Genomic DNA, 13121 nt, shown 5'->3' with positions numbered 1-13121 from the left:
ATTAAAAATAGGCTGGGCTCAGTGGCTCAGCCTGTAATCCCAGCACTTTGGGAGGCCGAGGCAAGTGAATTGCCTGAGCTTGAGGGTTCAAGACCCGACCAGGCAACTTGGTGAGACCTCGTCTCTACTATTAAAAACAAACAAACAAACAAACAACAACAACAACAAACTAGCCGGGCGTGGTAGCTCACACCTGTAGTTCCGGTTCCTTGGAAGGCTGAGGTGGAATGATCGCCGGAGCCCAGCAGGTCCAGTCTGGGTGACAGAGTGAGACTCCAACTCAAAAAAAAAAAAAAAAAAAAAAAAGGAAAGAAAAAGAAATTTTTAGATACTAGTATGTTAGTATACTCATTCTTGCTCTGTTGAATACAAATAATCAAAGAAACTTCTGTATGAAGAAAATTAAAATATTGTATATTGTTTAATGTAAAAGTAACTGTACAAGTCTTGAAGTATGTTTCTTAACGCTAATCTTCTCATTATTTAGTTATCTCATACAGTGATGTTCAGACTTTTATCTCAGCCTACACAACCCTTCATCATCTTGCCTCTACTCAGGTCTGCATATCAACATGTGCTAGTTTTTTTCCTTGCTTATCATGTTTAGCCTTGCTGAGAGTTTTTCAGTACTTCATTCCCTATAATGCAATGTTCCCACACATGTCGGTCTTTTCTCCATGAACTGCTCTCAATCCATAGTCTTCAACCATGTTCTCATTTTTCAGATCCCACTGTAAATGTAACCGATGCCAAAGACTTTTCTTATCTACCCTGTCACCCACTCTTTGTTCCTTATGGTCAGTATTAATCACATTTTTCACATGTCAGAGTGAATTTGATATTTTTAAAAATCTTCCTCATCTGACAGTAAATTGGGGGTGGGAGAGAAAGCAGAACCCAAATTTATTTACCAAGTCAAGTTTAACTTACACTTAGCCCCAGTATCTTGCCTGGAGGTGGGTGCTCATTAACTATTCTGAAATAAATTTTTTCCAAATGATTACTTTCCCTGAATCAAGTTTTGAATTAAATTCAGTTATTATAATTACCATCAAGTGGTCTCAGCTAGCTTACTTCTATAATTCTCTTCCCTTGGAAAGAATACAATCTTTTCTAGTCTTTCTAAACTCAGATTTACATGTTTTAGCATAATTTCCATCCAGAATTCACTTTGTAAATATATCTTCATTATAAAAAGAGCCAAACTTGAGGTTTTATTGTTTTATCTTGTTCTGTATTTCACAAAATTTTACTTAGGAGGCTTTATTTTTATATTTGTGTGTCTAGTTTGAATAGTCAACCTGGATAATAAAGAGATTTTTTAAAATATTTCAATAACTATATACTTTACAAATTCTCAATTTTAAAATTTAGCTTATTTCCTTATTTTAAAATCCAACAATTATTATATGAAATATTTAAATTTTATTTTATCTTTATTTTTATTACTTAGTCAATAGTTTATTAGGTTTTCTATACAAGGACAACTCTACCACTTTTCAGAGTAAGATCTTTTACCATTATAATGAATAATTATGGATTAGTCAAAGATAGTTTGATATGTTAATGATCACATGGTACCACATATCAAGATCTCAAAGCACAATAATCATACAAGAATAATTGTACTGCAAACCAAGAAGAGTAGTTTATCTTAAAAGTTATTTTTTTCTGTAACATTTAGGATTCTTGTGATTTAGAGATTTAATTTCATATTAAATTAGCATTTTAAAAATATATATAATTTTTATATGTCAGGAAAGTTTAGTGGTAAATTTGGCTTCACACATCACTGGAAACCATGACATCAGTAATATTGTCTGCTTATTTCCTGGCACTGTCTTCTTCTGTGGGGGCCTCAGTCATAGGTAGATTCAATGCAGACAAGAATATCAGCAGAAACATCAGAGGTAAATTTACCAGTTTTGCCCTGGAGAAAATAAGAGCCATCCTTTTCTAGTAGTTCTAGGAGTCATTCTGATTGTGCCAACTAGAATAACTTGCCAGTTCTAGAAACAAACAATGTTTGGGCCTGAGTCTTACTTTTACTATTGGAGCTAAGTGCCAACCCTACCCAAACTTGGATTGTGAAAATGATGAATGGATCCCCAAAGGAGAATGAGGGACTTTTACTGAAATCAAGAGCCCAGATGCCCAAAAAGTCACCAAATGGTCAACATACTTAGTCATTATCAATGAAGGCATAGTTCTATTTCTCATTTTCTCAGAAGCAGAAAAGAACAATTGAAGAGAGAAGTAAACTGCAACCAAAAATTAAACGGGAACAGCAGGAGAAAATCAGATTTTTGGTGTGTGTTGGGAGTGGGGGATGGTTGGAGACATTTGGAATATGCATGCATTAAAATACTGAGAGGAAGGAATTATGAAAAGGTAATATTAAAGCTCATGAAAAAAAAAACTGCAATGCATCATGTAAAAATAGCTTAGTGTTTCTTACTATGTATAGATATCATAACATTTAAATAAACAATTGAATGTCATGGTTTTGATTTTACTGTTTTCTGAAACTTGTAAGCAAAACTTTGGCTTCTCCATGTAAATCAACCTTTCCTTCATGCTCTACTCATATAGAAAGCTGGTTAGGAATGAACTTCATATGTCTCCATCTCATAGACACTGGTCACTGGTCACAATGTCATTGAACTGTAATTGAATTAAGTAACTACCTTAACTTAGCTGCAAAATTAACATCTACAACTTTATGCAATATCATGGGGACTCTACTACATAGCATCATTGAAGGCATTAAAAAAATGCCTTCTATGTTTTTGCTATTGTAAATAGTGCCGAGATAAACATGAGTGCAGGCTTCTTCTTGGTAGTATAATTTATACTCCTTTGGGTGCAGTTGGAGACCTTTACTCTAAGTGAATTAACACAGAACCAGACAACTGAATACCACATATCTCCTTCTAAGTGGGAGCTAAACACTAGGTACACACATGTATTATGGTGAGACCAAAAGACACTGGAAACTTCTAAAGAGAAAAGGGGGGCCGGGCTTGGTGGCTCAGCCTGTAATCCCACGCCTTTGGGAGGCTGAGGTGAGTGGATTGCCTGAGCCCGTGGGTTCGAGACCCACCTGGGCAGCGAGACCTCATCTCTACAATAAATCAAAAAAAAAAAAAATCAGCCGGCGTGGTAGCGCATGCCTGTAGTTCCAGCGACTCGGAAGGCTGAGGCGGAAGGATCGCCGGAGCCCAGCAGGTCGAGGCTGTGGTAGCCGGGAGCGGCCACTGCACTCCAGTCTGGGCGACAGAGTGAGACTCCAATTCAAAAAAAAGAGAGAGAGAAAAGGGGGGAGGGGCTCAAGGGTTGAAAAATTACATATTGGGTGCTATGCTCACTATTTGGGCAACAGGTTCAATAGAAATTCAAACCTCACCATCATGTTATATGCCCATATAACAAATCTGCAATAATCCCACTGAATCTAGAAATATTTTTAAATGCCTTTAGTTTTCAGGGTCTTGAGTAGAAGGCATTATTATATTATTTGGGTTTTCAGAATCAATGTCTTCATTTTCTTTTTAAATCCTGGACCACCAATAATTTCTTCAAAATATTTTTGCTAGTGTCAGTGCTAACAAATTATATTGTTCCTAACCCACTATTTTTATTATTTAATACTAAAAGACTGAAAAACAGTATCAAGTTATTTAAGTAAACTGAGCATAAAATTCTTTTTTGTCTATTTGTTGAACTTCCTACCTGATAAATAGGGTGTGCATTTTGTTTTTTTTAATAGCCTGTGCTTTGCAGTACTGTTTGGTATTTTCAGCATCTCCCAAGTGGGTGCCTTCCTCAATTTAATTGTCATCCAGCTTATCCTCCTTTCCAACATCATTTATGAAAATGCTAAATAAGACTAGCCATAATGCTTACATCCCTGAAGTGCATTCTTTACCACCCTTCTTAACTTGACGTATTGCCATTTATCATTAAATTCCTTTACCCAATTTAAGTCCCAGGATGAATGTTAATATAGAATCCAATTTAAGATAAATTTTAATTAAGATTTCCAGAGACATTTTGCTTAAATGATTTACTATAATCAAAACAGAAATCTCCCCTACTACTCTCGTCCTCTAATTTTCTAATTTTATCCACACACAAAAGAAAATGAGTTTGACTGGCTTGAATAGTTCTCCATAAATATGCATCATTCATTTTGACTGTTTCTGCAAATAGTTTTCTTCTAGTTTGCTTTTAGGAGTATGTCTGTCAGGCTCATGTAAGTCCCAGAATCATTTTATGAAATGCCTTTCCTCCTGGCAACCACATCTGTCCACCCGCTAATGCTCAGTCTCAGGACTTGGCTGAATTAATACCAGTCTCTCAAATTTTGTTTCTGCAATTATTCTAGTAGCTGTTATTATGTGTACACTTTCACTCTACACGTGGCATATCATAAAAGTAGAAATAGAATATATACAACGTATTCCCTGAAGCATAGTGGGATGTATAAAGTACTTTGTTTATATTTCTTGGGAATACTAAACACAAACCCTTGAATGGGCAATTGATTTATATGGTTTTCCTAAAATTGAACTTAAGTTTCATGGTAAATGCCCATATTCACATTTTATCAGGGAAGATATGCCAGTGTGTTTGCCAGATTCCCAAAGGAGTCTTTATACTATAAAGAACTACTACTTTATTTATTTATTTATTTATCTATTTATTTATTTATTTATTTTTTGAGTTGGAGTCTCACTCTGTCGCCCAGACTGGAGTGCAGTGGCCGCTCCCGGCCACCGCAGCCTCGACCTGCTGGGCTCCGATGAGCCTTCCGCCTCAGCCTTCCAAATAGCTGGAAATACAAGCGCGTGCTACCATACCTGGCTAATTTTTGATTAATTGTAGAAATGAGTTCTCGCCAAGTTGCCCAGGCGGGTCTCGAACCCACGGGCTCAGGCAATCCACTCACCTCAGCCTCCCAAAGGTGCGGGATTACAGGCTGAGCCACCGAGCCCGGCTTAATTTTTTGATTTATTGTAGAGATGAGGTCTTGTCAAGTTGCCCAGGCGGGTCTGGAACCCTCGGGCTCAGGCAATCCATGCACCTCGGCCTCCCAAAGTGCTGGGACTACAGGCTGAGCCACGGAGCCCGGCCAAGAACTACTACTTTATAGAAGCAATACATGATAATTATAAATACATTAGAAAATGTAAGTAAATAAGAACCAATTTTCTGCAAGTTGATTTATTACAATTATGTGTACCTTCTTTATTTCAATGAAAAAAATTAATTATTTTCCCCCCTCTGTAAACTGAGGTCACTTTTCTTTCTTTCTTCCATCACTTTTGGTGTGATAAAACCAGAAAATGATGTGAATATATGAAAGATACATATGGTAAAATTTCCCACTGGAACCAATTTTTATTCTGTTTTCCTCCTTAAGTAAATTTATATTTATCAGTAAGTCAAGGAGTCTTCTTTAATATAATAAATCTCTATTGCCTTAATATTGTTTTATGAAATTAATCATTATTCTCATTGGATACATAGTAATCCAAAGTCATTATTAGGTACAAGTTGCCTCGAAATGATTATACATATGTACAAATTAGCTTTTCAAATTTTTATGTGGTATAATTTCAAGAGCTCTGCATAGATTTTCTTGCCTCAAAAATATGTTTTGGGCTACATTAACCTTGATATTCTACAATTAGAGATGAATTTGTTTGAAAAGATAACACTCCAGGGCGTGTCAGTCCTTTAAAAGTCAGTGTGGAAAAGTTAAGAATCTTTCCTTGGCAAGTATAACTAAAAAGGGGGGAAAAAAAAAGCCAGAGCAAAAGGAAAGATAGGAGTCCTAAAGGCAAACCTTGCAGATTTCATTTTTTCCAGGTCTCATTCTGTAGTTGTATGTGTTTATGAGCCAAGAACACAAGGTAAGATAAAGAAAAAGAATTAAATTTCCTATAGGGATATTAGATTTTCTGTTAGGGCATTTTTCCTTTATTAAATTAAATAAAGAAAGCCAACAAGATCCAAATATGTGTTCCTTATCACTCTCACAAGAAAAAAAAAGAAAATTCTTCTTGTAGTGATTGCTTCAGTATCATAACAGAACACAGTACCCTCAATTCAAATAAACAAGTGTATATATGTCAAGAAAATTTTCTTTACTTATGTTTTGTCTTTGAAAGCAAGTTCCTTTGGTTGGGGGGAAAAATGACACGGTGGTGAACAGTTGAGTCCCAGGAGGATTTATGTTGTAATTTTCAATTCCAGCTCACTGCAGTCGACGCAGACGAAGGGTCAAATGGGGAGATCACATATGAAATCCTGGTTGGGGCTCAGGGAGACTTCATCATCAATAAAACAACAGGGCTTATCACCATCGCGCCAGGGGTGGAATTGATAGTCGGGCGGACTTATGCGCTCACGGTCCAAGCAGCGGATAATGCTCCTCCTGCAGAGAGAAGGTAATTTATATTAGAGCCAATGCTGTCTTGTCATCACTCTTGTTTAACCCTGTAATTAAATTTAAGAAGCGCAGCAAGGATCTTTTATCTTATAAACATCTAAATTAGATCAGAAAATCAGAGAGGCCAGGTTCTCAGGAACTACATATTCTGATTTGGTTAGATTGTAGGAAAAGGACAATATACACAAGATTAAACCACCAGTTAATTAACTGTGATTTCAAATGCAGAAGGAGAAGGGTCTTTGTTCCATTGGGAAACTGGGAAATACCAGAGGCACGTTTCCATTTATTACTGAAAAGCAAGGTTGCAAACAAAGACCCTATACTTCAAAGAAATTAACATATGTGCTAGTGGCATGTAATATCTCAGGGTTTTGAAGTCAACTTTCAGTGTATGGGTAATTATTAAAATACATATGTAAAATGATATGTATTTATCATATGTATACATATACATGCATATTTAAACACACACAAACGTAGAGAAAAAATGCTTCCTACTATAATAATTGCATATTTCTAATGTTCCACCTGAGATATTCCTTTTGCTAATTATTGTTTATTTCTAGATTTTCAGTATATATTTAAAGAAAATATAACAATATGAATATACTCCTGCACTTTCTGGGGTTTTTTTCCACAATATATCTTGGGATTCTTTCCATATGAATACTGGATAAGCCCCTCACATCTTTTTTTACAGCTAAATAATATTCATTCATATGTATGTAATATGGTGAAGAAATCTATATTGATGAATTTTGAAGTTTTAGTCTCTATTATTGAAAATGAAGAAAATATATGACACTTAACATGCATCATTTTGAATGTATACAAGTATATCAATAGAGTAAATTTCCAGAAATGAGATAAAAGAGTATATGCAACTTTTTTTTTTTTTTTTTTTTTTTTGAGGTGAAGACAAGATTTATTTAAAAAAAAGATTACTTCCCACATGTGGCTATCTGGGGTGGGATCCAATGCTTCTTGGAAGATGCCAAAAATTGCACAGAAGTGAGATTAACATGGCCAATGACTGCTTGTGGTTGAGTACTTTTAACTATTCCCCTTGATGGGGGAAGATCATTTTAAGTTCTAGAGATAAATGCCAGATTGCGTTCTATAGAGCTTATAACAACAAATTGCAATTTCAACTGCAAAGTCTAAGAAAGGCTAATTGTATTCAATATTCTCATTAATGTATAATGTCAAACATTAGATTTTTGCCAGTCTGAAAGGGAAGACAGTATATTTTTTAGAAGTTTCATCATGGGTGAGTTTATGTCCTATGTTGAAGAGCCAATTCTGTTACCTTTTCTGTGAATCTATGTTCATGACTTTTGTTCTTTTCTTTTTTCTAGTCATATATTAGGTGTAGGATTATAATTCTTTTACATTTTCTACCAGTGATTTTTTGGGATTCACAATGTATATTTAAATCTTTGATGCATTTGGGATTTACCTTAGTGTACACTAGGAGGTGTTAGTGCAGTCACAATTTTTTTTCAAATACCTTCTTGTCCTCACACAATATATTTAATAGTTCATCGTTTATTCATTAATTTGAGATGTTACATTTATTTTGTCATATATCTTCTTATGTATTTAGATTTTGTTCTAGGCTTCTTACCTGATTCCATTATCATTAATCTTTTTATGAGTTATTAACACACAATTTTAGTTATTAAAGTTACATGCTATGCTTTATTCTCTGGTGGTACTGACTTACCTCAGTGATGTCTTTTCCTCCAAATTTTTCCCAGATATTCCTTCTGTTAATTTTTCAGATACCCAATTATTCTTGTTGCTCTATTTCTGTGTACATTATCACTCTACATGGGGCATATCATAAAAATAGAGTTGAAGTTAGTTCAGTGTTCTTTTGTTTTACTATATTTTATTAGGAATACATTAAATATAAATCAATTACTTAAAACTTTATCATGAACATTTCATATTGAATCTTTCTATCCAAGAATTTTTTGTCTCTTTATTTGTCCATGCTTTCTTATATGTCCTTTAGCAGTTTTTTTGTTTTTTGCTTTTGTTTTGTTTTTTTACACAATCATGCATTTTTTGTTCTTGGCATGTTTTTATATCTTTTAATTTTACTCCTTCTTTTCATTTTCTAACTAGTTGATGGTTGTATAAATGAAAGCTATTAATCTTTTTATACTAATTTTAGACCATTTTAATTTAATTTTTTGTCTTTGTATTTTCCAATTTATCCTCCTGTTTTAAGAATATATTTATAAATAGTGATAATGTTATATTCTTTTTTTCCATTTTCCTTCTTTTAGTTCCATTTGCTAGTACTTCCAATAAAAATAATTATCTTGTTTTTGGCTTAAGTGAGGATGTCTCCATTTTTCTCCAATGGATTGTTGTATAATTTTTAAAACTGACATATTGTTATGTTAAAAAAGTATTCATTCATACTCATTTTATTGACTTTTAAAAATGAGAATAAAGCCGAGCTCAGTGGCTCAGCCTGTAATTCCAGCACTTTGGGAGGCTGAGGTGAGTGGATTGCCTGAGCCTGCGGGTTCAAGACCCGCCTGGGCAATTGGTGAGACCTCATCTCTACAATAAAATCAAAAATTAGCTGGGCATGGTAGCGCACACCTGTAGTTCCAGCTACTTGGAAGGCTGAGGCGGAAGGATTGCTGGAGCCCAGCAGGTCAAGGCTGCGGTGGCCAGGAGCGGCCACTGCACACTAGTCTGGGTGACAGAGTGAGACTCCAACTCAAAAAAAAATAAAAAATAAAAAACAAAAAAATAAAAATGAGAATAGTGTTTTTTTCAGGTCAAAAAAATATCTATCATGAATGAAGACAGTAATGACTTTTCTTCTTGAAATTATGGTTGACCTTAGTATAGTCTCTAAAATAAATATATTTTGCATTCTTAGTATAAATCCCACCAGAACATAATATTTTACTCTTGGAATAAAATGTCATAGCATTTTGTTAATATTTTATTTAATAAAATTAGTTTGTACTCTTTTTGAGAAATCTGACCAAGATTGTATAGTTGTCATAACATCTCATAAAAGAAGTAAACAAACAACACAAGAAAACACACAAAAAAGTAATTGTAATGGCAGTCAGGAATAAATTATAAACATCTCTAAAACAAATAAATAAATCTAAATTTGGTTCTCTGAATAAAACAACAAAAATAAAAACATAATTAGTTATATAAACCACTACCTAACCTACTCAAGAAAAAAAAGAAGAGAATTTTACAACTTCACTTAAGAAATTCTTGGAAGTAACACACAAACAGAAAAAATTAAATAATTCAGAACAAAACTTTGCTTGAATATACGTAAATTTGAAAATAGTTATTTTTTAAAAGATAAAACTTACCAAAATTGATCTCAAAGTACTGGGAAATCTTAAAGTGCAATTCATCAGAGGAAATACATAAAATTCTCAAAGTACTCAAGCAGCACCAGGTCCAGGCAGCTTGATGGAAGAACTAAAACTCAACCTTAAAGAGGGGATCATTTTGATGCTTATAAATCTTTCTCAGAGCAGAGCAAAGGCCACTGTTTCCCCCACAGCACACCCACATTTTTTTTTTTTGCGACACATGTCTTATCATTAATTATGGAGACGTGCTGGGTAAACTCCTCATTTCTCATTGATGTTTCTAGACTATTTTCCCTCCTTTTCCTTAATATGCTTCCTTTGAATCTCAAGCAAATATATATATATGTGATACTAATTACTACTCCTTGCTATCATCTCTGGATGACAGGCTTTTCCCTCATTATCACCTCTTCTTTCTAGCCTCATACCCTATTGTCATCTACAGAACTGCAGGTTATATTTGGAAAAGTTAGTTCATACCTGCCTGACATTTACTTCAATGGTTCTACTGCCAGACTTCTTGGTGACTTCATCTCTAGTCTTAAAGTTACACTCCAGTCTTGATCAAACACCCTTAGAGCCATTCTCAATGCCCCCCTTTCCTCCAAACCCCAGACATAACCTTGAACAACTCCTCTATGCAACACGGCAAACATAGCCAACATAACCAATGGCCCCTGCCCCTTTAGTTATTAATATTCCAGTCTAAGCCACTGTATTCTCTAGTCCAGAGTGCTGAAAACCTCTTCTAATTAAATGTCTTTTGGTCACCGCTTTAATCTCATCATAACACAGTAGGCTGAGTGATTCTAAAAACATAGAAAACATCTCATTCTTTTACTCAAAGTCTCCAGTGTTTTCTCATCTCACTCTGAGTAAAAAGAACCATCGGACTCAGGACACTTTCTCATGTCACTAATTTATACTAACTCATTTCCTACTCGACTCTGCTTCTTTTAGTCCATTTCAGTATTGCACAAGTCTCCTCTCTGTCACTGAGGATCACAGCTACTTTCAAACTTTTTTTTTTTTTTTTTTTAGTTGGAGTCTCACTCTCACCCATACTGGTGTGCAGTGGCCACTCCCGGCCACCGCAGCCTCGACCTGCTGGGCTCCAGCGATCCTTCTGCCTCAGCCTTCCAAGTAGCTGGAACTACAGGCGCACGCTACCACACACGGCTAATTTTGATTTATTGTAGAGATGAGGTCTCACCAAGTTGCCCAGGCGGGTCTCAAACCCGTGGGCTCAGGCAATTCACTCACCTCAGCCTACCAAAGGCGCGGAATTACAAGCTGAGCCACCGAACCCGGTTTACCTTCAAACTTTTGAACTTGACTTTCATCTCCTTTCAGCCTGGAAAGGTGTCTGTGATAGTAAATTTTATTTTAGTCCAACAAATCATTTATTACATAAATGCCATTTACTACATTCTAGAATAAGCGACATAGTACTATCATTTACAAGAAAAAAAAAAAGGAAAATAATGGAAAGAATAACATAAAAAATTAAATTTGGTTTAGCATGGTAGTTTTGAGATTAAGGTAAATTCTGGGCTTTCTGGGGCCTTGATGAGGGCACTTATAATGAAGGAGTACTAAGAAATCTTCCTACAATAAATTTAGGAAAATGAGTAGAGATTGGCCAAGTGAAAAAAGCATGTGGCATTATTTACACAGCCTCAGAGATCTGAAATAACTAGGTATTTATGAATAATTGTAAGTCAGTCAGTGTCACTAGTACATAGACTGATTCAGGTAGGAACTGGGAAGTTAGAGCACATGTTACAGAAAATTTATTTTTTAGGAAGTTTTGATGTGTCCAGTCAATAGGAGGAATTCTCAGAAGGATTTTTAAATTACAAAGTCATGTGAGAAGGCTGAATTTTTTTGTAAAATCTTTCTGATGCCTCTATGGAAGATAGATTTGAAAGGAACAAAAGTATAAGAAGAGAAATTGGATAGAACACCACGTCCAGAAGAGTCAAGGGAAAATATTGCTGACTGTCTGACTTGAACATGCTAAAATGAATGGAGAGATGGAACTATCAGAAAATAATCTCTCAGGTGGTCTTCTAAGGTGACTTGTTCTTGGTGATATCAAGATGGTGCACATTGTCTGGGTGAGGCTTGGATTTAATTTTAGACATATTTAATTGAATGTGGCCATAGTTAATATATTCAAAAACAAATAAATATTCATTTGGTCCTCCATATCAGTGGATTCCACATCAGTGGATGCAATCAACCTCACAGGAAAAAAAAGAAAGAAAGAAAATTGCATCTGTCCTGAACATGTATAGGCTGTTTTTTTTTGTTGTTGTTGTAGTTATTATTTTGTTTTTTCTTGTTATTACTCACTAAACAATATAGTATGGCAACTATTTACATAGCATTTACATTTTATAGGTATTATAAGTAATCTGTAAATAATTTAAAGTAGATAGGGGTAAATGCATAGTTTATATGTAAATACTACATCATTTTTTTTTTTTAAACCAGAGACTTGAGCATCTATTGATTTTGGTATTGTAGGGATTCTAGAGCCAATCCTCCACGGATACCAAGGGATTACTATGTTTTTCTGAACTTTATAAAAAGGTTAAGAAACAAATAGAATACTTTTTTACTTTGAATAGTTACAAAATCTAAAAGAAGAGTCAAATAAAGCTTGAACAATTTTTAAATAATAGCCTTATTCATGGTAGATCATTATGAAGAAGCGTTAACGATGATTGATACTGTTATATTGAGTATGTGCTAGGGCCAGACACCATGTTAGTTACTTTATATACATAATTTCTAATTTTAACAACAACATTGTGACTTTTGCATGATTCAATTTATTTTTGCATACCAGAAATCTGAGGCCCAAATGGGATAACTGGTTGGCTAAGCAACCTCTTTTCTCCCTTCCAAACAAGTAGTAACTCAACTCAGGATAATTAAATTTGAAAATTTTTCCTCCACTCTGCTCCATATCTGCTATCTTTGCAGTTGCTATTTTGAAGAAAGGTAATTGTCTAATAGCAATACTAATAATGCTATTTATAAGAACAAAGTCACATTTTTCTTTTTTTCACTGAAATTTTTGTTAAAGTTCTTCAGTATTCGCAAACACACACACACACACACACACACACACACACACCATTAAAATAGTGCTGTGCTAAATAGATCTGGCCTGATGTGACAGCGTATTATGAGTATTATGTTTCAAGTATTTAAAGTCACCTTAGCCGGGCTCGGTGGCTCAGCCTGTAATCCCGCGCCTTTGGGAGGCTGAGGTG

The 13121-nt window shown here is 34.8% G+C and overlaps 1 protein-coding gene across 1 annotated transcript in view; it reads left to right on the top strand.

Annotated features, from left to right (window-relative positions):
• Positions 1-13121, top strand: part of PCDH15 (protocadherin related 15) — a gene marked incomplete at its 3' end in the record, with an annotated part of 280202 nt that overhangs the window by 48182 nt on the left and 218899 nt on the right. Inside the window, exon 7 of the mRNA XM_008050461.2 lies at positions 6262-6455. Within this exon, the coding sequence (XP_008048652.2) occupies positions 6262-6455 (194 nt within the window). The remainder of the gene's footprint in view (positions 1-6261; positions 6456-13121) is intronic.

Source organism: Carlito syrichta, unplaced genomic scaffold, assembly GCF_000164805.1.
Source record: "Carlito syrichta isolate Samal-C Ts95f unplaced genomic scaffold, Tarsius_syrichta-2.0.1 Scaffold147141, whole genome shotgun sequence".
NCBI classification, from domain to species: Eukaryota; Metazoa; Chordata; class Mammalia; order Primates; family Tarsiidae; genus Carlito; species Carlito syrichta.
The sequence above is the reverse complement of the archived record's forward strand: the minus strand, read 5'-3'. Positions and strand labels throughout refer to the sequence as shown.